Source organism: Epinephelus lanceolatus, chromosome 1 (assembly GCF_041903045.1).
Source record: "Epinephelus lanceolatus isolate andai-2023 chromosome 1, ASM4190304v1, whole genome shotgun sequence".
Lineage (NCBI taxonomy): Eukaryota > Metazoa > Chordata > Actinopteri > Perciformes > Serranidae > Epinephelus > Epinephelus lanceolatus.
The window spans coordinates 40,917,541-40,944,715 of NC_135734.1; the positions used below are offsets into that span (position 1 = coordinate 40,917,541).

Below are 27,175 nucleotides of genomic sequence, written 5' to 3' on the forward strand. Positions count from 1 at the left end.
TTGTATTCTGACTAAGTGGCGCACAGTTGTCCGGACACAGGCCCAGTGTTCTGTTGAGCCTGTACAGTTCCAGACACATTTTTGCAGATGTGGTTAATTACGTACTGCTTTGGACAATTAGTAAATGAGTCTGACAGTAACCTCCATGCATTAATCACAGTAAATTACACAGAGGAAGGCGCAGCACAGAGGTTCAATTAACCTTTTAGCCCTCGTCTGAATGTGGCGGATGGGGCTGGTTATTCAGCGAAGGCCCTAACACTCTCGCAGGTCACCCGGGAGAGAGAGGCATCGGGTGCCACAGAGGACTTGTCAGAGTCGCGCAGTCAGTCCCTCCCTCCCTTCCTCCGCCTCCCCAGCACTGTCCTCGCCAGGCCCAGTCCCCACCCTTGGGAATCATTGAGCTGTCTGGAAATCAAGGCGACCTTTGTGTCTTGCGGTTTTCTCACAGCTGCGGTGGCATTTATTTCCAAAAGGAGTCGTGCCAGAGTCCCCGCTATTTATTTTGTTTAATTTAGCTGATGGTTTGAAGCTGACCTTGCGATAACCACCGACACAAGCCGGCAACTCTGCGGAGAAATCAGGAGCCAGTGTCGGGGACTTGTAAGGCTATCTCGACAGATCTGTGATATCTTTAGCTTGCGGTGATTGGAAATATGAAAGACTTTGCTGTCGCTGGTTTGGCTGATTGAGTGTGTCTCAGAGCAAGGGTTTCAAATTATTCTGCGGCTTCTGCAATGTTGTAAAAACCACAGAATACATGCTTCATTCAGCAAGCCAATTTGACCAGAGATGTGGCCTTGCTATCAGTGTATCTAGTTTGGATCCCTGTGGCTTTGAGAGTAAATGAGTGACATTAATCCTTAACAACTATCACCTCATTGCCCTGTAGAGCAAAACACTGATCCGCTGATTCCAGTGGACTAGAAAGCTCTGGGGCTTAAGTATATGTGGATGTTTCCCTTCCCCAGCTGTGATCCCGGCTGGTGGCTTTTAAATCAGAGTGTTTTCTCAGTCGCTGTGCTTGGTTAACATTTACCTTTAAAAACACATATCACACGTTTTAACGCTGCCCTGGGTGAAACTGTACGTCTTGATATACTGCTCTCTTGCTGTCTTGCACTTTGTCACAGAAGGAATGCATCTGCTGGGCATCACACCAGAGATGTAATCGGAGGATATCAAATTAGTTTTTCTACCGCCCATACATTTGGGATTTTTTTACATGAGGTACCTTTTAGTTGTTGTTGGATTTACAGCCTCTCTGAGCAAATGGAGAACTCTTGAGCAAGACAAAGAGAGAAAGGAGTAGACATACTTTCCTGTCTCTCCCTGCCATGAGAAACAGACAACAGCAAGAGACAAAATGAAGAGCTGGAGACAGAGGAAGCATAGAGACAGATAAATGAGGAGGTACTACTCTCTGCTGCTGTTGAGTCCGTTCCCAGAACGAAACAAGCCGGCACAGTGCTGCCTCTGTCCCGCCTCGGCCAGTCCGGTTTGTGCTTGTGGGTTGATGCTGATGTTTCAGGATTGATTCGTCTGCATTCAGCAGTGAGGCACCCCACACAAACAATGAAACAGGCATGCGGCCCTAACACGCTGCCCTCTTGTTTCCGACTGCCCAGTGCCCCTGTGAGAACCAGTGGTCACATGACCTGGCGAGTCATTGCGAGAGGGAGGGGGGGCTCTGAGGCTTCCCCCCTTTACGCCCCCCAGAAATCCCTGCTCCCTTCAGTCCTCTCTCACACACATGCTAAACCACTAATGCCTTTCTGTTGTGCCAATACATGCACTAAACCCCCACATACACACTCACTCATGCATACACCTATAAGTATACACACATATCCACTCTCCGCTCATATGCGCGGCCACCCACATGCACAACAGGCACGACCGACAATAAAACACAACCTCGGGGTTCGCAGATGCCTAAAAGAGCACGACCCTTTGTCATCCACACTGGGACCTTTCCTCCGGAGGGGAGGAGCACCCTTCAAGGTCGAAACATGATTTTAGCCTCTAAAGCTCCGTCCCAACACATTAAAGGGCCTCACACAGATACTCAGAAACACGCACATCAAGCCGTACTTCCCCTTCTTTATCCTCTTCATGTCTTTTTATTGTCCAAACCGCAAAAAGAAAACCTTAATAAGTCACGTAATCTAATACTGACTCATGAGTGCTTATTTTTCCTGGAACAAGTAAAAAAAATTACCTCTCCGCTACGTGTTCTGCTTTTAGTATTATTTGATTTAATATTATTGTTGGAAAAAATACCAAGAAACATCAGAGACAAAGTAAAAATTCTTCATTTTTAAACGTTTTTTTTAGGTCTGTGGTCAAAAAAGATGTGAAGTACTGTATTGATTGACATGTTCAAGACCTTACAGATTCGTGGTCCTCCAAAATCTGTCCTTTTATAACCCAGATAACGTGTGACATGATGTCATAGTACTTTACAAACCCAGTCAGTCTGTGATTCTCATTCACCACTGTGCAGAAGAAAGTTTATAGTATTATTTTTACAAATAAAACAGCCAAATATGATTCAGGTTGGCGATTTTATTCTTTTAATTAAGGCTCGGTTTGTTACATTTGTGTCATAACTTTTCTTTATCATTTGCGCTGATAAGACAAGTGTTAAAAAAAAGGACTTTAGAACCAATCGCAGCTTTTTAATGGTCATTTCTTACAGTGCATGACTAGCAAGCATCCCCCCCCCCACCACTCTTGTTGCCGCTCGGCTGGAATTCCTCGCGGATCACTGCCCGCGCCCTCTTTATTCCCATTCTGTGCTTCCTCCGACACCTGGCCGTTGCCCGCCCCCCTTCACCCAGTCCTCCCTGCCCTCTCCCTGCTCTCCCCTCTAGCCCCTCATTAATCAGTCCTGATATTGATGGGAGCTGAATGCTGGCAAATGACTGCCTGTGAAGCCACTTCATACGCCCGCTTCTCACCCTGCCTGCAACCACATACAGGCTTGATTAGCATGCCAACCGCTCACCCCGCCTGTGAATCAATCCCTCTGTGCTTCAGCTGGCTGGGTCCTTCACGTTATCTATCGCTTTATCTGTCTATCTTTCCATCATTTTGTTCCTGTCTGTTCCCACGTCTGCGTCTTATTCTTTTGGGGTTTTCAAAGCAAGAATGTTTCACTTTTGTGCCTGTCGTCAGTGTTCCTCTCTGCCACCTGTTGATGCCTTTCTATCAAGAGGCTTTGTGAGATCCCTTTATAAAAGTTTTCAAACTGAAAAGACACGGATGCACACACACATCCTGTCGTTGGTCTTTCACACACAAACACACCAAAAGCAATTAAGTCTCAATTCAAGATCCGCAAAGCAGCTGTCTGTGAAATATCTAACTTAATTGTTAGAAGTTGAATTTGAACAAAAATATTTCTGTTCTTCAGTGACTTCGTATGATACAATCAGTATGTGCTCCTGTCGTCAGTGGGGTTCTAATGAACAGATTCATACAGCACAGCATGTGCAGATTTAATCTAGGGATGCACCGATGTAACGGCCACACATTGGCATTGTTGACTGCCATCAACCTATCAGCAAATAAGACGACATTCACCGATCGCAGTGGCTGATGTTCTTCTGTTGTGTCACATCAGTTTTGCGCAGGCTTAAATGCAGGGCTCGAGCCTAACAGTGTCTCGTCATCCTGAGGGCAATAGAATCCATATTTGGGACAGACAAAGATCGTCCCTGGGATGTCTTCAAGATGAAAGGACGCAATAAACTGACTATTGACGCATCAGGGGACACACCCTAATGTTTCCTTGTAATGCTACATTGTGAATGAAGAATCTGTGTAGACACTGGCAGGAGGAAAGCTGGTTAGTGTTAGCTTTTAGCAGCTAACTCCATTAGCTGTTAGTTGCAGCCACCAGCATTGAGTTACATTATGATGCGTTCAAGCTCTATTCAGTAAAATGAGCATTGGGCAAAGGTATATCATAACGTTCTTATGATGTGTTCAATTGTAGTCTTGTAAAATATAGTTCCTGGTACAAACCTAAAATAAATACAGTTGTTTGAGGGAGAAATTTGTCTATGTTTTCAAAGCTATATAAATGAGATATTAGACAGAGGATTATGATGTGTATTAGGGCTGCAACGATTAGTCGACTAATCGCTGACTAATCGGTGACTATTTTAGTAGTCGACTAATTGGTTTGAGTCATTTTTCATAGAAGAGTACTATAAAAGTACCCAAAATACTCTTATTGCAGCTTCTTACATTCAAATATTAGCAGCTTTACACACTCTCCCATGACGGGGAACTAAAACCCTTTGGCGTGAGTACGAAACAAGACATTAGATGACTTCACTACAGTTAAGATATTTTTTGTAGTAAAGATATCTTTGTTTCCTGGTGCAAATGGGCAAAAAGGCAACAACAAAAACAAAATAAACAACAACAAAAAATACTTTAGTATCAGCTAACGGCCAAATAAGTATTTTTAACGATGGTATCGGCCTAAAATTTCACGATCCGTGCATCCCTAATACACATCGCTCTGCATTTTTCAACCTTTAAGTGTTGTGTTTGCGTGTCACTGTCTGACTATCTGCACATTCCCCTCTAACTATCAGTGTTAAGGAAAAAGATAGGCCTGGTGGAAACTCCCTCTCGTGTGAGCCCTAATAAAATATCGTTTTTAAGTGAAGCTGTTCTGGAATAACTTTATTGGTTAAATAGATGAGGTAAGGCACTTTCAGATACAATTATTTTCTGGTGACCGAGAGCTAAACATGCTCTTCAGATGGTGTTTAAGAAAAGAATAGAGCCAGTGTTGGGATTTTTTGTTTTGTTTTGAACTCCAGAATGAGATTTGATTTTAGTTTTAACCAAACCAGGTGGAGCAACCTCTGATTTCGTTGTCCTTGTCGACTCCAATGCAACCCAGATGGCATTGTTTAGAAAGAAATCAGACTTTTCTGTGGTGCTACAGAGCCTTGAATACCTGCATGGTGAGACAACACTGTCTTTGACCATGTAGCTCAACAGGTTTATCTCCTTTCTGATAACCAGCTCCCTTTATGACTCCATCCGTGCTCCTGCAAGGCAATGCTATCTCGACTAGGGGGGGAATGGAGTCATTCCTTACTGTTAATGACATGCTGTCCATCACACCTCAGCACCCCGCTGACCAGTCACCATAGCAACAAGCGGCTGCTCTGGGATGTTGACAAGTCTTTTGCTTACTGAGTCCTGACTTTGAGGCACACCAGGCAAATCACTCAGACAGACAAATATTCCTCTCCCTCCTCCCTCCTCTGGACAACGCTATGTGCTGCTATTACTCTCCACTAGCTCTGTTTGGATGTCTTCCTCCTGTGCTCACCTGTCAGAGGTGTTGAAATATGCCTTTTGTTTCTTTTTTTTTCCCCCACTGCTGGAATGAAACCATAAAGTCACTCGCAGGCAGAAGTCTGCCGTGCCTTTTTACAACCGCTCGCTCAGAAGCAATCCGTCTTTGATCTGTGTCACGAGTAAACATGGTGATAGGAGTTAAACCCAAGGTTGAACAGACGCTGAAAACACTTATGCGTTTTAGCTGTTCAGGAGATAAGGGAAACAAAGTGCTCTGTCAGGCTAAGTGGCTGTAATGGCTACAAAACAAACAGATGGAGGGGCTGGCTGCTTCAGAGCAAAGAAGGACTTTGCATTCCACAGAGAACCACAAAACATCTCTGGACTTAACTTGAGCCAGACACTGCTTGTTTACCTTGCAGGTTGTAATGCAAACATTTATCTGAGTTTATGGGCTAAGACCGGTCTGCACCTTCCTGTTCCCGACATGATGCCACATAAGGTTACTTGTTGTGCCTGTTACAGCGCAGGACAGCAGCCGAATACGGGAAATGCTTGTTTTAAAAGTCACAGATTTTAAGTTTAGTCAGAGCTGGCCTGGCTTATTCTTTGTTGTGCAGGATTGCAAGGCCAAACAGGGTGAGCCAAGAAGCTCTCAGTTCTTACTGTTCTCTTTGTTCATTTCTTTCCAGTGTCTAGTGCTGTGTCCATCTTGAAATAAAGTCCCGTAACAATACATTCTCCCACTTAAACAACATGACAGTTACATGTAGTGGCCCAAGTCTGTTTTTTGCTCTCCTGTGACACATATCTGATCTGATTTACAAAGTACTGTGGACACAGAAGACTTCCACATGTGGTCCTACATTCAATACATGTCCGATCATTGGCCGTGCGACTGCCGTGAAATCATACCGGAATTCATGTTTGTTCCTCCATGGTTTTTCCATGTCATACTTCACTGTGCAGATGCAGAGCACTCATCACACAGTGTCGTAGCGGTCCGTTGAAACCACAGAAAGCTGCCATAGCCGTCTGCGGTAGGCTGCCCCAGTCGCCAGCCAGTAGAGCCAGCAGACGCTTTCTGACAGGACCAGCTCAGCTACATTTTGAGTCCTGCCGCAACAGCATTGTTGTGACAGGCTGCCAGATATTGGAATATAGCCCTGGACATCCCAAGGTTTGGAGGAAGTGTTGCACCATGGCACCCTCCACGTCGTGGCCCTACCATGCCTTACTCTTCTCCTGCACCCACAACTCTCTCTGTTGTGGGATGATGAATTGTCATCCAAACTCGGCAGCAAATCATACAGGAGATGAACGCTTGCACTGCTATGAAGTTTTTTTGTTGTTGCTCCAATGCGCATGTTTGACATTATTGGTTGCATCTGAGGTACTCCAGAGCAGAGATCTGTTCACACTGGTGTCAGATATGGGTGACTTTGAACTCAAGCTCTGGATAAAAAATTGGAATTGCGCCTTAAGCCCTGTGAGGTGAACGTAGTCCTTGTCTCCACCGAACCTATTTGATTGCTGTCTCCGACCCCAAACATGTCTATAACTCTCCCCCTTAGGAAATATATGGATCTGTGTGTGCGTGACGAATTCTCAAAGACACAGAGTACAGTTTTGCCGCAGAGTGCCCTATCTATAAAACATTGATGAGCCTGCTTGTAAAAGTCTTACGATTTAGTTAAACAAGGACTCAAGTTAATTATTATAATTTAAAATGATTAATAAAATGTATCATTGTGTTCTTGTTGTGTGCACTCAGTAATTCAAGTCCTTGTCACTTTTATGAAACGGTGGATGACCTCATTTTGTCCCCGAAGACTTTAAATTTCTTTGAAAACACACTTAAAACAATTTAATTTGCTCGGGCTGGCCCTGATTTGAGATGAAGGGTACATGCTGTTGCACTGCGAGGACAGTCACAGGTCATGGAAATGAGGCTGCTGGTTTTCTTTTCCTCCTCCACATTAGCAGAGTCTGTAAGGCACTGCTCTTGTCTTTGCTTAAGTCTCCTGCATCTTTTCTTTCTCTACCCACTCTCATTTGGTTTCTGTCTTCCACTCATTCACAGCTGACCACCATGAAACCATTAGCTCTCTGCTTGTGCTCCACTGGTATCCAATATCTCCCAGTTTATGTAAGTTTGACTAACAGAGGGTCCTTAAGGTGCCTTAATGGTCGGCCAACGCAATTTCCATTGTGCCGTGCAGTGGGTGATTAAGAGGATGTTGATTGCAGGGGCTTTAGGGGTGCCTGTACTGTAAGTGATATTTGGGTTATTCTGAGGCCTGTTTTGCTGCGTGTCTGTGTGATTGGATGCAGTAATGGTCCCAGCAGTGCAGCAGGCAGGCATGTGGCCGAGGTACTGCCTCCCATTCTCTGCTTTATAGACCTCCAGGGGGTCACGACCCCCTCCATAACTCTTCCAAATCCAGAGAGGGGAGAGGAGCTAGCTCACGGGCCTGGAATCCACCAATGTGCCTTACCTCCCGTGTGATCCCTCCTCCTCGTGCCTGTGTGAAATGTGTGGTCCCCATCAGGAGAGGCATTGTGGGGACGGACAGTGGTGATAGTTAAACAGTCACGGCTGGTAGGAGGTACACCCGCCTCCTCCTCGGGTCAGGGAATGTAAGAGCTGAAAATTGGGCGTCTTGTCGAAAGCAATGGCAGGGAGGAAACAGTATGTATTAGCTGGAGTGGAGATAAGATGGAGGTGAGAGAAGGTGGGGAGAGGAAGGATGAAACAGGAGAGACAGTACAGAGGAGGCAGGTGGGGGAGAGACAAGAGAGAGAGATAAATTAGGAAAAGAGGAGCCCAGACACGGTGTCTATGGTGCACCACTAAGTGAGAATAAATCATTACTCCTCTTTTACCATTCCTACATGACTGCAGGCATTGTAAAACACACATAAAGATACCCATTAATACACATTATTACACCCTTACATCTAGCCTCCCTCTTTCACATGATAATACCGTATCATCCGTAACGGCACTATTTTATTGCAGGTTGCTCAACCGCATACAGCACCTTCCCTTTTCCTGCACCTACCGTCCCAGCTTTTTAATGTGCATGCATAATTTATAGCTTCTTGTCTTAAGTATTATTCTGCCCCGAACATCAAACGACGGAGAAGTGAGAAAATATGTTGGCTAAGTATATCACGCAATTGATTAACTAGCAGGAGGTCTGGGAGGTGGATGTGCTGGTGTGTGTGTGTCTTGGGGGTAGGGGGCTGCGATATCAGCCCAGACAGAGAAACAACTCTGATCTGATGACTTTCTTGGCAGACAGGCGGCATCGACTGGCAAGAGATCAACTCTCCTAGTTTGACCCTGTGATGCTCACACACATCAATAACACATTCCTCTGCATGACGCACAGGCAGGAAGTGTTGTACCTGGAGACAGAACAGAAAACTAGTCATTAACGGATTATAGGTCGATTGAATGGTTGAATGACTGATTTGAATTATTCAGGGACGTCAGTTTCTTAACTCAGAGTGCCCTTGATGTATTTGTTGACTCCAAGGTGTCTTTTGTGAAGGCACTGCCAATCAAATATATTACCACTTTAATTAACAAAACACATTCCGATGATGAAGGACCAGTAATTTAGTTTAGTTTTAAGGAAAAAAAGCCAAAAAAGCATCACATTTCAAAGCGCTATCCATTTAGAGGTGGTGTAATTTTAATATTTTGTGATGTAAATGTCTTGCCTTTATCTTATTTTTGCTGACAGACAGCCAGCTAGCTGTGTAAACATGCAGAAACATACTTCCCTCTGCCTCCGCCCACCCTCTGGTCTCTATTGGTTAGCTGACATTAGCCTTGGCCACTCTGCATGGAGCGTAGCCTGTGTTGTGTCGGAGCTAGCTAGCCGTGATTGCTGTCCCGCCACTAGCAAGGCCCTGCTGCAGAAATATGATGGCCATCCTCTGGTCTCTCCCCAGGTCGACTCCCCGGCTTTATTTTTAGCCACAAAACCCCTTTAGCACTGTTAGCTATGTTAGCACCACTAGCTGTGCTGACGCTGCTAACAGTGCTAACGGAGTTAACATTTAGTTACCAATGCTAAAAGAGGTCCAAGCTCAAAATGAAAAACCTGTACACCTGTAAACCTGTTTTTTGCACCCTCAAATTCATTGTTGTCAATGTAGATGTGTGATAGGCGTGCTCAAACTCATGTGACAAAGAACAACCAATCACAGCCAACAGATTTCTCATCTTCCGTAAATATCAGTCTGTGATGAATATAGAAAAAGTTGATCATTTGGTGCAGGATGGCCAGAGCTTTACATCTGTCCCACGGACGATATGCCTACACTTATAAACAGCGTGTGGAAGAAGATCAGCTCTGCTCTCAGGATTCTGGGTAAAAAAGGCTATGATACAGTGCTTGTTACGGTTGCTTAGCAACCTCAGACGTAACCTACCACCACGCCTTTGAGAGCTGGCCCAAAAAAGGCACAAAAGTAGCGCCTAGCGCCCAATCTTGTGTTCTCCAGGTAGTAAAGACGCAGCATGTGTACGGCCCCTTACTCACAGGAGCAACCAGGGAGGAGAACGGAGGGTGGGCACAATGTTTCCACAGCAACACTATTGGGTCAGGACAGCCTTATTAGCGAGAATCGCTAGTTATCTCCCACAAGATGCGGGGAGTTCGCAGTGCAGTAAACTTTTGCAGTGTATTTAGCATATTTTTCTCATTTGCAAGCAACACATTTACAGTCCTCTAAACTTCTATCAAGATTTATGTTACTTTTGAGCCCAAACGCTGCACCACTTCTAATTTTCACAGCCACACCAAATCAAATTAGTATGAAATCACATTTAGTTATAATTAGTAAATTAATGTTTATAATCAGTCCCTGGCTTTGGTGCTGACAGATCTGGTCACACACAGCTGCTTCTCCCAAAACAAATTATACACTGTATCGAATTATTCAGCCATTTGTTCTCAGGGCCAAAATAACACCAAATACCATGTTGTATTTCTTATTGTCATCCCTTAGAAAGCACTATTGTGACTGTGGCATTATTATAGTTGATGAGTCCTTCTTCAAGAACTTTGTATAATTGGTTTAGTTCCAGGTAATGCCACAGAATCACAGTTAACAATAGCTGCACTTTATGGTCCACCAATACACAGATGTATGTATGAACAGGGATGTCATAGCATCAGTGTGGTTCTGTGAATGAATGCCTATATGAAGCAAGGTCAACCAGCATCTAGTCTGTTCATTCAATAGCATACAGCACATATAAATCAAAAGAAACCTTATGTATTGCTGAAGCTAATTAAAAGTTTTGCTGCTTCCTGATTGCATCAGTCAGGTTGCTGTAAATTTTATTACAGCTTGATTTCCAAAAGCTGATTATTTCAGGAGCACATTTCTTCACGAGCTGTTGGCACCATTGATTCCTTGTAATCATAACTAAGCCTGAGACAAATACACACAGTTGTGAAGCAAGGAATGGCTACTCATTTATTTAGATTTCGTGAAACATTTACAGCTCCAGATGACTCACATTTATCATTAAACACAAGGACGTCTAAGGATCTTTATACTCTCTCCCCTAGCACTTGACCCAGAAACCAAATCTGAGGCAAAAAAAAGAAAGAAAGAAAGCACGAAGCGTGAGGTGTTTTTGAGACAGATTTGTTTGATATACTATGAGAGGCAAAACTAATTTGTTGGGCACATGCTGCGGCCTTCAGTTGTCATTAGGAGCAGTGGGGTGCTGGTAAATCTTTGAACAGTCTTGATATGTCTCAAACAGAGCCACTGAAATTCAAGCTAGGACTTAAATGCTGCTAAATGTACAAGTCTGGTTCAAATAGAATAACTGAAAGTTGAGCTTTCAAGGGATTAAATACATCTAAATTTATTAAACTGATTCACTGTCTCAGACAAGGGCATAGATTTCATTTCAACATTTTTTGGGGGGCATATATATTGAACGAGGGCATTTGGGAGTCCACCAGAAAATGATGAGCATCAAACACCTAATTTCCTGCATTCTGGTGGATTTTTATGCACAAATTTGTACTTTTTCTTCAGCAATTTATGGTGTAAATGTCTTAATTTTGTCAAAATAAAAGTCACCTGCTACTTTCATGTTTTTATTGGGGGGTGGATGTGTGCCCTGCATCACTCCTCCTGAAATATAGGGAGACCTAAAGACGGTCTTACTCCAAAGTTGTCAAAATCCAGCGCTTGGGCAGTGACTTGGGTCAGAGACCAACGAAAACAGGCGTCCTTCAACGTTGGCATGATTCGCGGCCAGTTGGCGTTAGTTTAAAGGCGCCCAGCGGTGTCAGGGGAAATGCAGCAGGACAAGGACAAAAGCTAAGGCAGCAAAAGTCCGTGTGGGGCTGCCAGGAGGGGTGGTGGATGGGTCCAACAAATGCAGACTTTTATCCGAGAGAGTGGTGTTTGCGTCCTGTAAGATTCTAAAACCAATCTTTTTCCTTAACCTGACTACTTCCTTTTGTTGCCTAAACCTACCCACGTGTTTTTGTAGCCTAAATCCAACCATGTGTGTCCTAGAATGTCAACAACCAACGCACCCAGGGTACCTTGCACGTCATATGTGGACATGGAAAGTCCATGATCAAAACGTCAATATGTGATGAGGAGTGAGAATGTCTTAAATGATCTGCTTTGCACAGTAGATATCACAGAGGCCATTGTGGGTCATGTAGAACTGTATTGCTTCTTATTTTTGCCTTAAGGAAAAGAAAAGAGCGAAATTGGTCATGTATTGCTGTTTCAGAGTCAAACCCAGGCTACTGCAAAGGACTCCTTCAGCCTTCAGTACACGAGGCGCTTGCTCTAAGCTGCTGGATACCTGACGTGTTCTAGTTGAGAGAAATTAAATTAGTAAGGGAAAGACAATATTTCCCTGCAATTAACATAATAAGGGAAGTGGAAACAGCTATCTTGCACTTTTCCATTTTGTGAATATTCTTGGCCAAGCAGACAGCTGAGGGGCATTGCAAGGTGCTGCAGAATATTATTTGGTTTCTTTTCATCTGAACGTTTCTCCATTGGCGCAGTATATTGTTTCACTGATTTGTTGGGACATGGTGGTCTTCATAAATGTCTCTGTGACGGCTGGCTGTTACTTTTCGTATTGCGTGTTTTTACATAAACGTTCCACATTCCCAATACACCGTTTACCAGACCCTTAATAGAAAAACAATCCCTGTGTTTGTGGGGTATTGTGGTTGAGAATAGCCTCAGTTATAATATTTATGATTATTCTTGGAGAACAACAAAACCACAGATATGCTTGGTAGGGTTACATTTCTTAGAGGTCTCGTACTCAAAATAAATGCATTTGTCAAGCTCTACTGTCTAATACAGTAAGCTGCACACAGACTTGTGTGATACATTTCACAATGTTGGGCCTTGCTGCCAATAGAGAACCTATAGGTATGCACCATCTGTCTCACTTAAACACTGATGGACATATTGTTCACCGATGTTTTTTAGTCTCTGACCAGGGAGGTCAGCAGTTGAACCCTATCACAAAACTTCAAATGACAAGAACCCAGGGCCTCTGCACAGGAATTTACTGCAGGTTTTAAAGGATCTTGCAGAGGATGAAAGGCTCTTTAAAAGGATGTAGAATAGGTCATAAACTAGATTTGTTTGTCAGACTTTAATGACTTGACTTTACTACACGCTACGTAGGAGGATGAGGTTCGGCGAGATATCAAGCAGAGGGTGAATCCTTTTATCAGCCAAACAAGGACAGGCCGTCACAATAAAAAGACGTACCTATCCTTCCCACAGCTTGGCATAGACACTAATACGTGCACACACATACCTATGCATACACTTAGTTTCCAGAGCAAAGTTGAACTGGTACCTATCCGTTCCCACTTTATTTGTCTCCAAAGTGCTTATTCCTGTATGATTTCACCCTCACATTTTTCAGTCTGTGTCACCCATCTCCTCAACTAACCCACAATTTGCCAGAGCTGCCAATCAAAACTGTTGGCATGGAGATAGCTGCTCCCTCGACTACTACAGACATCATCTCATGTAGGACAAATTAGGGGAAATGGGTCCCTTTGCTCCCTCAGTTCCAGTTGAGTATATTTAAAGCTGGGGGGAACATCTTGTCTTTTGGGCTAATACAAGCGTATCATGGTCGTACTGCTCCTACAGGGCCCGCAGCTCTGCTATTACCTGCTAATCAAGGACTAGGAAGAGCGCGAGAAAGAGACTTACACGAGACAGACAAGTAAAGAGAGAGAAAGAAATTCCTCATGTGAAGTAGGGGACCACACATCCGTGAAATAAAGGATACCTACGTGTTCTTGCATTAGCTGTGTACATTTTTTAATCATCCACTTTTAACTAATGGCTTGTAGGCAAGGCGTGGGAGGCCTACAATGATTACTTCCATCAAGTCAATTAGTAGTGGTATCTGAAAAGCTGTCAGTTTGATGAAAAGTGATTTGTACACCCCTGTCTAACTTTGCTGCAGGTATTTCCACCGCACTCATAGATGAACATCACAGCGCTCACATGGCACTTAAAATGATTGGATGGATGGATGAATGTCACTTGTGCGGCCTCTTTTTTGAATCACACGCATGTTCTCTTCAGCTGCTGCTTATAAAAATGTGGGACCCACTTTTACAGAATTTTCCACTGCAGAATTTAAAATGTACTGATCTGTTAAACAGGTCTCGGTGGGTTGTCAGGGATTTGGGAAATATGGAAAGTATACTTGTAAATCCTCTAGCCTGTGTTATTAGCCAGGTTTCTTTCACACAGCTTGCGATTGGCCAGGTGACTGTTCCCACTGGCAATTTATTGCTTACATTGATGTCTCTCTGCCATGAAATATGGTGTCACTCAAAACTAACTACGTTTTAATGGTGAAACTACACTAATGATACACCTACAGGTGCTGCTAATAGCAAAAACACATCTCGATGTATGGAAAGAAAAGCGATACTTTCAGATGATTGGCGTGACAATGGGGTGTTGCAATCATAGGTGAGACAAGACAGTGACAGTTACTGAGAAATGATTTGCAGCCCTCCATTTAATGGTGGATTGTTGAGTAAGAATAGTCCCTGCTAGATTGTTGGCGAAATTGTAATTGCAATAAATTATGTTATATTATATTACATTATGACTCACCCGATTTTCAACACCTATTTTTGGAAAACGACTTTTTAAAAATACAAAGCACTCCCACACTAGTTCTGTTGGTAAAGTTTCCCCATGATTCTACATTATAAACAGACTTAAAGAAACTAGTTAGCCTACTAACATTAAGGATACAACCGACCCAATTCATCCATCCATTCCATCCATTTTCATCCGCTTATCCGGAGCCGGGTCGCAGGGGCAGCAGGCCAATCAAAGCACCGCAGACATCCCTCTCCCCATCAACGCTTTCTAGCTCCTCCTGACCCCAAGGCATTCCCAGGCCAGATGAGAAATGTAATCCCTCCAGTGTGTTCTGGATCTGCCCCGGAGACGTGCCTAAAACACCTCCAGGTGCCCAGGAGGCATCCTGATCAGATGCCCGAACCACCTCAACTGACCCCTTTCCACGCGAAGGAGCAGCAGCTGTACTCTGAACTCCCTCTGGATGTCCGAGCTCCTTACCCTATCCCTAAGGCTGAGCCCAACCACCCCACAGAGAAAACTCATTTCGGCTTATATCCGCTATCTCATTCTTTCGGTCACTACCCAGAGCTCATGAGTATAGGTGAAGGTTGGGACGTAGATGGACCAACCCAATTCAATTCAATTTTATTTATAAAGGCCAAAGTCACAAATCACAGTTTGCTTCAGAGAACTTTACAGCATACGACATGTGTCCTTGGACCCTCACAATGTAACACTCTCTGTACAGTGGCCCCAGTGGCTGTCATTTGACTGGCAACCAGCTGGCAGCCGAAACGCCTTCGGTTGGTAGGGGGGATTCTAGTTGGCTGCATCTGTAGTAGCTGGTATCGACTTTGAAAAGGAATATCTGCTGTTGTGAGTACATAAATATATAGTCATTGAATATACTGTAATACAACCTTCACTTTTTCAAACATATTACACTCACCCACTTTATTAGGTACACCTTGTTGGTACCAGGTTGGACCCCTTTTGCCTTCAGAACTGCCTTAATTCTTCATGGCATAGATTCAACAAGGTGCTAGAAACATTCCTCAGAGATTTTAGTCAACATTGACATGATAGCATCACACAGTTGCTGCAGATTTGTCCTCTGTAAACCCTAGAGACGGTTGTGTATGAAAATCCCAGTAGATCAGCAGTTTCTGAAATACTCAGACCAGCTCGTCTGGCACCAACAATCATGCCACATTCAAAGTCACTTAAATCATCTTTCTTTCCTATTCTGATGCTCGGTTTGAACTTGAACTACATGCCTAAATGTACTGAGTTGCTGCCATGTGATTAGCTATTTGCATTAACGCACAGTTGAATAGGTGTACCTAATAAAGTGGCCGGTGATTGTGTCTAGAAAAAACATTGTGTTTGGGTCAATGCAAAAATTAAGGGCATAAAATTTAGATGGTAATTATTTTTTATGTTCTATTACCTGCTTACCTTGTGTCGGAGGTACAAAATGTTAATGTTAATAGTAATCTTTTCACTTTTAATGGCTCTGCAATTGAACAGTTCAGAACAAAGAGAATATATGATATCACCCGATGCAGTATCTTTTAATGGCAAAAATGTGATTACGTTGTGTTTCATCATCAGAGAAATGAAAGAAATCCCATAAAGGTAGTACCAGTCCAATTGGACAACCTGTCAGGGTCTCAGTCATACGTCAAGTTGTAGTTTTTGCTTTCTTACATTTGTTTTTGGCTGTTGCCCCCTTGGCCTTGCTGACAAGTTAAGTTACACTGACTGATAACACAGCCCGGCTGTGTAGGGATTACTGTCGTACATCCTGCTCCAGGCCCCCGGGGAACGCCATGCTGTATCATTCTGTCAACAGTTAGTGCTTTGAGAGTGCTCTACTTTCTGTGCGTTAGTGTTTGCGTGTGTGGTACCATATTTCACCCTGCGCCATCCTCTGCCAAAATCAACTACCCGGCTTCCTCCCTCATCTTTTCTTGCCTTGGAAAACACCACTCCGCAACCCTGGCGAGGTGGGGTTGAACTTTAAGCCCTACCTCATCACTCCCTGAAACACCTACATCACCATCCCAACTCCAAACCTGCCTTTTCAAGACCCAACAATTACCACCACACCACATAAATCTCCCTGACAGATTGATGTCTCACCAATGACACGCTGGGTAGCGCCCTGGATACCCAGGGCTGCATGCCAGCCTGCTTTTGACTCCTGAAAAAAAGCCATGCGTCGTGGGTTCGGACCAGTGCCACATGGTCTACAAAGCCCCTGTTTCATTGTGAAAGTGGGATTAAGCATTCATTTAACACACAGGGATATGCTGTTATGTGACAGTGGTGGGAGCTCTACTGTACCTTAATGGGCCCAGCTTGTGCTGACAGATAAGTTGAGCTGAGTTTCTCTGGACCTGGGGCTCCATCCACTTCTTCCCTCTAAATGAAACAGACTGTTATTCTTTCCAACAGGCCATACAGTAGCCCTGTCCATCATTAAAACTATGAATCACGTCTCTCCACTTGCACCGACTCCCTCCGGGGTATATCATTGCCTTGCCCCTTAATCTGGGCAGATTTCCGTGCTGGGGTCCACTATATAGGGTTCTGTTTTTAGCACAATGAACAGCTTGCTCATGTTACTCTGCAACTGCACTGCAGACCACAATCTTCCCACATTTGCCTCCAAATACTATAGGTTCAGGTGTTTAGTGAAATGCAAGTAAATGCAGTGGTACCCTTCAGCAGTGGTTAAACTGAACTTTACTCAGCATGGCTTTTATGTGAAATATGTTTAGCTGCTTTTTAGCCCTGTTCGCTGACATTATCACAGCCACGGAAAAGCACCATATGTGGTTTATGTCGATGTTAAATTGAATGTTCAGGGATTTGTTCCATAGGGAGCAGAGGCTACAGTTGGCCGCTGGCGAGAGAGATAAAAAAGAAGTCATGCCTCCGAGCTGCTTCACGCTGTTCTGGAGGTCAACTGCTTCTTCAAAACACCCTCATTAAACTCTAGGCCCTAAATATAGGCTAGTTTGTTGGAAAATTGGTATCGTTTCTTTGATTCTGGTTTGAACTGCCATGTCAAAGCAATTTATATGCAGGGTTTGTCCTCAATAGTGATGCAATAAGGTGCAAAGCAATTTGTAGAATTGGATTCTTCATGCTGAGGAAAAAATAGAGCTAAGGAGGAAAAAGTCAGTCATTTAACAATATGATTATTTACAAGCAGGTACCAGCAGGTTTGAACTTGTGGTAGAAAGTGTCTGTTTGGAAGGCTGCACTTGTTGCATTCACTGCCTCGGGAAATAGAAGGTATAGTTTTGTTGATAGATTCATGGCAGTAGAGAGAGTTCCCATCCATCACTCTGACTGAAGATTATATATGGTAACCTTAAATCTATTTGCTCTCACTGATTAGACAACCACTGGTCAAAGCCAGATTTCCATGCACTCTGGACGAAGCACGAATGCTCAGTCACCACCGTAAACATCTTGCAACTGTACAGAAACAGGCTGGCAGGAAAGATAAATAATAAAACCACAAGCAAACAGTGCCTTGTGTAGACGGAGTGAATGGATGAATACATTTTAAACACAGCAAATGATCTGAAAATGCGGCGCACGCAGCATGTTAAGCAGAGATTCACTCTCAATATCCTGCGTCGCTTTCTTTTATTAATTCAGCAACACAATGGCTGGCAGATAACTTTCAGCCCTCTCAGCTTTTGTATCCGTCTGCGTAAAATGTTTATTTTCTTACTGGCTGCGCTTGTTTGAGCTGAAATGTCTTTTCTGTGAACAGCTCTTCTCTGTATCCCTCATTGAAAATGCTGTTGCTTTCTTTAGAAAGCCGAGATGCAGCACTGACCCCTCTTAGAGAAGAAGAGTGTTGTTGTAGTACCACGGTCCCCCTCCTCCACCTCCTCCTCCTCCTCCTCTTCTCCCCCCTCCTGTCACTTCAGACAGCCTCTCACTGGAGAGCCCTCTCTCAGATCAGCACTAAACTCTCCCCTTAGTCTCAGGAAGTGTTGGAGGAAGCACTCTCTGCCTAGTAGGCTTTTCTTAGACTCCTAGGTCTCATTGCATATTCATAGCCCCCTCCACAGTCGAGGGTATCAAGTTTAAAAAAAGAAAGACAACAAAAAAGGACACCAAAGCTTCAATTATTTACTGTAATATTGTTAATACTCTGTAATTGTAGAAAGTATGTCAAGGTTTGCACATTAAAGTTTCATACTTAAAAACATGTCTTTGTCGGCGCAGACAGACAGTGAAGTATTGCTGCCGCTGCCTTTGACCGCCGGCGAGGAGGCCATTTTCCCATGAGCTCTAACAGTTAAAACACTTTTGCACATCCCTCTCCATCGCCACACAAATAATGCAAAGACACTTAACTGCCTTAAGTGGGAAATTGAGAGGGTGCAATTTGTCATCAGTTCTTAAAGCACTGGATGTGTCCTCCTGAACGTCACACTCTGGTGTTGTGCAAATCTATTACACTAAAACAGTCGCACAGCATCAGACATTACACTTAAACAGAATCTGTTTTTAATAAAGGGCTATTATTTTGGGATACACTACAAAATATTAGATTTTATTTAAATGAAGAGATTGGTTACAAAAAAATTGTCTTTCTAAGGAGGAAACTAATCCCTATAGCTGCAGTAACAAGGTTGTCTTTTGTTTCCCTCAGCTCATAAAATACTTAAAATTAAACAGAAAAATAGCGAGAAAATGCAAATACGTTGCTTATTATGCAAATCTGATTAAAAAGGATGTGGTTTTTATCATTTTTATGTCGCAAATAAACTGTTTCTTGCAATATTAAAATCTTTTTTTTTTTTAATTAAACACTGAAAATAGTCCTTTTGTGAATCCTCCAAACCCCAGAAGAATTCACAGGCCAACACATGCAACAACTCCAAGTTCTTTGAGCTGTCTTTGGCAAAGCAAAGAGAAAAGTTTCCTTTACTTAGTTTGGTGCAATGGTTTAAAAAGACACCTGGGTTTAACCTCACAGGGTCTTCCCTAAGATGCAAACAATAGACAGTACAGGCTGGTTACAACGATGTATTGTCTGCCGTTCGCTGTGAAGTATGTGGTGTTGATTGTAACCAACCCACAAACACAATGGATGTTGCCAGTGTGTCTGTACACTCAAACTTCTGTCTCAGATCACATCACGGCCAGTCCCATGTGTGGCGAAATTAAAAATGCTCACAATGGAAACAGGTGGTCACAAGAACAAAAAACAAAAATATGTGATTTCTGTGGTTCGATTCAGACGACAGCCTCTGCGCCCTGTCCCCCTGCTGATTAATAGCCAACGCGTCTTGCTGAGCAGCCATGCTCCGCCACGGCTGGGGATTCAGACTGTGAACGAGGCGGTGGCTGACAGTGGTGAGCTATGTGCCGCTCCGCTCCACGGGAGGTAATGAATCGGTGTGGCTACCAGGACTGAAGTGTAGACAGCAGGAGGAAAAGAAGTGATCAGTCTTTGAGGGTGAGGTACTACTTGTCCAGCATGTGGGCCAGTGATAGCAAGATAGAGACAGTGGAGCATGAGAGGGAGAAGGAGGAGGAGGTGAGACGAGATAAAGCTATAGCCCTGAACTGCTCTTTTTTGTCAGTTCCAATCTGACTCTGATGCCTGAATTAAGATATCTACAGACATTGATACCAATACCTTAAGTAGGCTTCACATACAAACAGGTGTTGTAGGTCAAATAGCTATAACACCTCTTGTAATGTTTTGAAAACTTGAACAGAAGTGCACAGCAATGCTTTATCAAGCAGTAAGAAGATTTCCATACATGAGCTCAAAGAGAATTTCAAAAAGTACAGTGTTAAAATTGACGACCTTCATGAGGTTTTCAAAGTGAATATTTGAAATAAAATTACAAGGACTGTGTAGAGAGATTAATATCTACACTATCAAAAAAACCCATCAAATAAGTAAAAACAACATGTGACAAGCAGTTGCTATGGTTACCACGCAGAGTGTTTGAATCAGTCTTTTTTTGAAAGCACTGCAAGTGGCTCTTTCGGACAACCACTCGACATTCATGCTGGCCTAGCTGACTGGTGTCTTTGCAGCTATCGGAGGGGCATTCTCCACATTAAAACTGCCACTGCAAAGGAAAAGGCAAGCCATTTTTTTTGTAGTGAGGTGTCACAAAGGTCTTCTCAGATGGTGAGCGACAGTTCGCCTGCTTACTGCTGGGATCCACTGGGACCTCAAGCTCCTTGAGGGAATAGACAAGCACTCTGTGAGGGTGGCAGTGGCTCAGTCCATAGGGACCTGGCTTGGGAACTGGACGGTCGCCGGTTTAAGTCCCTGCAGGGATTGAGAAAGTACATCTTCTTCTTCTTCCTTAAATGCTAAGAGCTCTATGTGTTGAGGTCAGCATCAGACCATAGCCTCTCGACATTATGCTTCCTACACGGACAGTTGGACTGGCATGAGCTGACGCAGAATCATGACAAAGAAAAATCTGGATCTTTTGTAATTTGAGTGGGTTTCTCCTCACTTTAAACCAATATTCTCCCAAACTGTAGGGGGCAGTGTAGTAGAAACTCAAGTTTACAGCATGGTTTCATTGAAGAATCTACTGCGTTGATCCTTGTCCATGTAATTAGGAAATGTCAAATGTGCATGGACAGGCAAAAACCCACTCACCTGATGGTACGACATCACTTTAGTCGTGTAGATGCGTCAAGCATAAATCAAGCATATGGAATCTGGACTGGTACGTGGCTCTGAGATGTCAGTCTGACACCAGATGTGTGACTTCAGTATCAAAACCCCGTATCCATATTGATTGGATTGGTCCCAGCTCTAGCAGAGATGCACTGATATGGATTTTTAGCTAATTAGCTCGTGCTAACACTCCAGAGACGATCCTTCAGTGCAATGTCTAACCTGTTCTGCGGTCAGAGATCAGACCCCTGGTGCAATCCTGTTGTCTTCCTCTGGTACTGTGAAAGACGTCCACACCGCAACATGTTTTGCCCTCTAGACAGCATACTGCTGTTGTTGTTCTTCAACATGTATCGCCACCTGCTGTGTGTGTAGATGCTGCCCTTGTTTAGTCAATGAAAGCAGTCTGTCTTTGTACTATCGGCCCTATTTATTAGCTATGATGTTAATTATCAGAATAATGCATAATTATAGAAGTGTCCCATTATTGACCGATAATATTGACCGAAACTGTGAAGAGAGTTTTTGAGAGAATGGAGCACAGGCAGAGAGGGTGCAGTGGGTAGGAAGAGAAAGCATGTAGAAACAGAGAGAATATGAGGCTCCATATAGATGAAGAGAAAGAGAAGGATGTGTGAGAGGGTGGGCTGTCACCCAGTCTGTGTTACCGTTCCAAGAGAAATTCACTCCCTGTTCCCCCACAACACTCCTTAAACCACCGCAGAGGGGGTTCATTATTCTCACTTTACTCCTCCACTAATTATCGTTATCATTATGGGGGATAATTACCATTTCACTGCCTAACACCCATGTAGGCTGCTCGGCTCTGAGTCACACACAAGGTTATCAATAGCTGCTCAATTGCAGCCTCATCTGCCTAATTATACGATTTGGGCTTTGTGATAAGTGAAAAGGATGTGGAATCTAGTATTATGCTTTGTGAGGAGTGGTGAGACTCGGAAAGTCAGCAGAAGGCCCTGAAATAAACCAATGCGTGTGGAGCCTGTTAATTAAATGCTGTGGCTTTCGCTGGAATATAAATCAGAGGAAATCCAGGGTTATGAAACTACTGGAAGCCTCTAAAATATCCTGCAAGCTGGTAGAGAGCTGCATTAAACAGAATCCTGTGAGACGTAACTTCAGATCCTTTATCTTTGATTGCCTGTAGTACATTTCTCAAAGAACTTCTACATGTTTTATTTCATCACTCGGATCCACTTTCAATTAACTTGTGCTATTAACACCAGTTCAGTCAGAAATATCACAATATTAGTGACGTGCAATTGTTCCCCAGACCTGTCTTACAGTCGCTGGCTGTGACTTACGCAAAGCTTAGTAGCCGTGTTTGTCGAGGGGGTTTCTAAATCCCTCCGTGGCATTTTGGAGTTGCAGCTGACGCCTCGAACCCGACGAATGCTCTCTCCATCTGCTGCCGCTCAACACTGGAGCACAAGACTGACACAGGCCTAATCAGCAGGAGAAATTCATTAGACCTGCCCTCTGTCACACACACACACGGGGAGAAGCAGAGCCGAGATGAAGTCTTGATTGGAAAAGAGGGCACAAGGGCATAGGTACAGAGGGTAAGAAGGAGGTGACAGCATGAATGGTTCAGTAAGCGTATGATAGACATTTGGGTCAGACTGGTGGAATGTGTGCCACAGAGGACCCCATGACAGACAGGAGGCACATTCTCTTTGACCCCAATTACCAGAGGTGTTTCTTTCCACCAGCTAATCCGTGGCGTAGAGGGCGGCCCCTCCTCTGTACCGTGGAGATTTGCTTTTTCAGCCTGTTTTCCCGACAAGTCATACGGATGATGGCACAGTTTATGAAAGCTTATGAAACTACTTGCAGTTTCTACCTGAACACATGGATTGTATAAATGTGGGTCTTTACTACTGCTAATACTATCATAATGTCTCCTTTTTTAATCATTGATTTTGGCTGGCAAATAACTTTTTTTGTTCATCTGCTGGCTGGTGGATTCCAAAATCGTCCAGTCACTCCATTACAATAGATTACTATTGTTTTTTAGGCTGGTGCAAGAAACAAATCTTGCAACCATTTGCATATTTTACCAGCATTTGGCCGGTGGCTGGTGCTAATTTCCTACTCTGTCATTGATTTACGCTTCATGCTTTACTATTTACGCTTCGTGCTGCTGCAGCTCTTTTAAAATCTTGCTTGGTTTTATGATTTATAGTTTTACAACTCTATGATTTTATGCTGTTTTATGTTCGCTCTCTATTTTCATGTGAAGCACTTGCACTATCCTTATTTTAAAAGAACTTTGTGCTGCATTTCTTGTATGAAAGGTGCTATATAAATAACGTTTTTTAATATTATTATTTTTGATTACTCTGTCATAATGTTGTCACAATACTGGAATTTCTAACTTTGATATGATACCTTGAACATTTTTAATTTTTTTTTAAAAATTTCAATACCATGGGGAAAAATTGCAACAATTTTGAGGGCATTGAATTTTAGATTTTTATTAAAAGATAAACAAAACAAAGCTATAACATGACAGTGACTTTTCTTTTCTTAGCTAGTAACAGAGAACAACAGAATGACTTGTTTACATTAATGAAAACAATATTCCTCTCGAAGTAGTGCACATGTTCAAAAATAGGGATGGGAACTGATAAGATTTTATTGGTACCAGTGCCATGATCGACTACTTTAAATGATCATTTTGCAGATATTACAAGCAGCACTGTTGTCATCTTTCTTCGTGAAATAAAGCTATTCTTTTGACGGTTTTTCCCACTTAGCAATGACTCCTTCTTGTAGCAAGTTTCCAGCAGGGTAGACAAATGAGAAAGGAATTGATAAGCAATTTGGGACCAGTTTTTAACAGGAACTGATTCTTAGTTCTTAGTTCATCTTTTTTTAAAAACCTATGAGATTGTCACACATTCAAACCGCAATAAAATGCACGTTTTCTTTTTTGTTGTTGTTTTTTAAAAAGTGTGCAATATTATATATTTTTAAGCAACAAATTATTATTCTCTTGAACCAGAATTTTCACCTGATAAAAAGTTTACATGATGAATCAGTTATCAAGATTGTGTTTGATTTTTTGCTGATTGACTAATTTTGGAATTGACTGACCATTTCACTCTAATGCCTTTCTTTAATTAGCCTAATAAAGGAAAGTAAGACCTCTCGAAACCTGCGTATAGCCCATTTCTAATATTCAGAAATACGTCGCCCTCCTGCTTATATTCTGCTCTTTAAAATGTTTGTCAAGAAGAAAAACTTCAATTGATTTTTTTGGTTCATTTCTGTTTAATGTCTTTTCAATATTGAGTTCTCTGCTGTTTGTAAGACAAAATATGAAGATATCACCTTCAGCTCTGGGAGTTTTCTTACAGAGCAAACCTATATCCTGCCTCTCAAAATATTTGTTTTACTCAAGTGGTTTCCATTGAACCGCAGGAACTATTTCATGTTGTCAGGAGATTAGCTGACCACCGTCTCTCCTTACTTCTTCCCACAGAGACACTTATGGACTCCACTACAGCCACAGCGGAGCTCGGCTGGACGGTCTACCCCGTGTCAGGCACGAGTGACAATAGCGTAAGTGACGTGTTCTGCTTGCAAACTTATCTGCTTCTGATGGTGATGATTTAATTCAGTTATTATTTAGGTAATAATCATATAATTGCAAGTAATTTTAGGACATTTTCATTGACAAAGACGAGGTGTGTGTGGTGGTGCTCTCTTTTGTTCGATGTAAAAGTGCAGCTAATGTGTAAATTTGCTCAGTCCCCCGTGATAGCTTTATTTCTGTTGGTAGCCAGTGTTTTGGTTTCTCACTTTAAGGTCAGAGATCAATTAATGAGCTGGCCTGGTCCCCAGAGGGAGCTAAATCGTTTCCCCAAGAAAGAACTCCAACTGCAAAGTTAGACGTGTTTATTTTGGGCCTGTGAACTCCACATAAGTAGATGTTTGGAGAGGAAAGGTTTTTGTTGGGTGAAGAATTTGAAGATACTGCTTCTTTTCCTTTTTGGATACATATTTCTGGACTCATACATTTTTACCCCTACACTAAACCCATTTTTTTTTTGGGTTATTCTTTCATGAATGATCTTGGTTTTGTATGTTTCAACCTGATCTGAACTTTCTGCTTCACTACAAACACAGTAAGAAGGAACAATCATAAACTTGTAGCTAAACTCATGTGTTCACATGCCAGGCTAGAAGCTATGTGTTATATGGGCCCTGTTGGTGTTTGATGCACAGTATTTCCACATGCTTTGCCAGGGCATTGGTTCCTCTAAGCCACATGCAAGCCAGGCCCACTTAAAGTCAGCCAAAACCAGAGTCTCAGTCTCCTTCACTTCTTCCCCCACCACAGGATTTAGACTCCTTAGAACGAGTCCAAAAGAGAGAAAAAATGTTGTAGACTTATTTGCTGGTGCATTTCAAAAAACCACTGCCGATTTTATTCAATTATTTATGCTTCTGTGGTTTGTATTAAAGATGGTTCGAATTATACTTTATCATGCTGTGTCTTTTTTTTTGCACTGACAAAAAAAAAGAAGCAGAAACTCGCAGCGTATAGAGCCGGCCCTTCGACAGTTCCACGATACGACTTCAAAGTTGTTCAGCAGTAATTTAGAATAACTTCATCTCTCCCCAACCTGAGGGCACGTTGTCTCCTCCCTGCTATTTCCTACAATCAATACCAAAGCAGAAAAAGACGCCTGCTTTCCTTTTCTCTCGCCAGCTCTGGATCCAATTTACACAGAGAGAGCTTACGCACACATACCGACTCCAAAGACAGTTTACATCACATCTTCCTTTCATCTTTGCAAAATGTTCGATTCAGCAAAGCATTCACCCAAACCATATTTTATAATCTGATTTAATACTAAGTGGAAACTTCAGACTAAAAAAGTTGAATGGACGCAGAGTTCACTGCTGAAAACTACTTTGTGAAATGAGAATGCCCACTCAGGCCAAAATGAAGTGAAATTAAAGTCTAAACATCAAACTTAAGACCTCCTCAAGAATCATCTTTGTTCCGTGTGGTGTACCGCCTGATCCTGTGGTGGTTTTCTCTTCCAAATCAAACATCTTCACATTGAGTTCAACTGACAGGCTTATCTGTGAGGACTCCTATTTTTTGACCTTAGATAATGCCGTGCTCCTTTTATGAAAACCTCCATATGCAGTTATGATATATCCCCCTCTTGGGGTGCAATGAAATGCAAACAAGTCCCTAAGCCCCTGGATTTAGTCAGGTATAGGTTTGGTCTTATCAGCGTGGGCACTGAAGTTTTATGATGATATGGCAGAGCTTGTCAAAATCACAGTCAAATGGAAAGTGAAGAGTGATAGCGATGGAGATAGCTTGTCCCTTATGGCCCAGGGCAACAGGTGTGGAAACGGAGCTCGCTCTCGCTCTCAGTATAACAGCGAGAGGTGCTTTACAGAAGCTATTGTCTTACACACATATATGCACGGCTTCACGGGCTTAGCCGGTGGATCAGTAACATCCAGCAGAGCGCCGCAGCAGCAGTTGGCTTTCACTACTCTGTATAGCTTCATGAAATATATCCTAACTTGACATGTGATACTGTGAGACACAATGGAAATGCAATCAAGTAACAGTGTGATATTAAGTCAGAAATGCGTTGGCAGTTGGTGTTATTCCGCTCTTTTATTTTACAGCACATTTGAATATCCTCTATTAAATTATTATTATAAGAAATCTCTTGGTGCACAGCTGTAGAATCAACCTCCTACAGTAGGTTTTGGGAAGCGATTTGTGTAAAACTGTGTAACAGCGGAGCTTCCGTAAATCAAGTTTTATAGCTCTCTCTGTGTACAGCAAGGCAGTTCTTCCTTTTAATTATGTAAAATGACAGCTAGACTTATGTTGTTCCCGAGCCAGACAAGCAAGACATCTTCATTGTTCTTGATTGCCCTGCCGAAAACACTGACAACCAACGTAATATTTACCAAACCAGA

General features: G+C 42.8%; 1 protein-coding gene across 4 annotated transcripts in view; it reads left to right on the top strand.

The window, feature by feature from the left end:
• The window catches only part of ephb2b (eph receptor B2b), a 182,704-nt gene that overhangs the window by 39,632 nt on the left and 115,897 nt on the right, over positions 1-27,175 (top strand). For all 4 annotated transcript variants that reach the window (XM_033626564.2, XM_033626567.2, XM_033626566.2 and 1 more), the window contains exon 2: positions 24,696-24,775. In XM_033626564.2, coding sequence (XP_033482455.2) covers positions 24,696-24,775 — 80 coding nt within the window. The remainder of the gene's footprint in view (positions 1-24,695; positions 24,776-27,175) is intronic.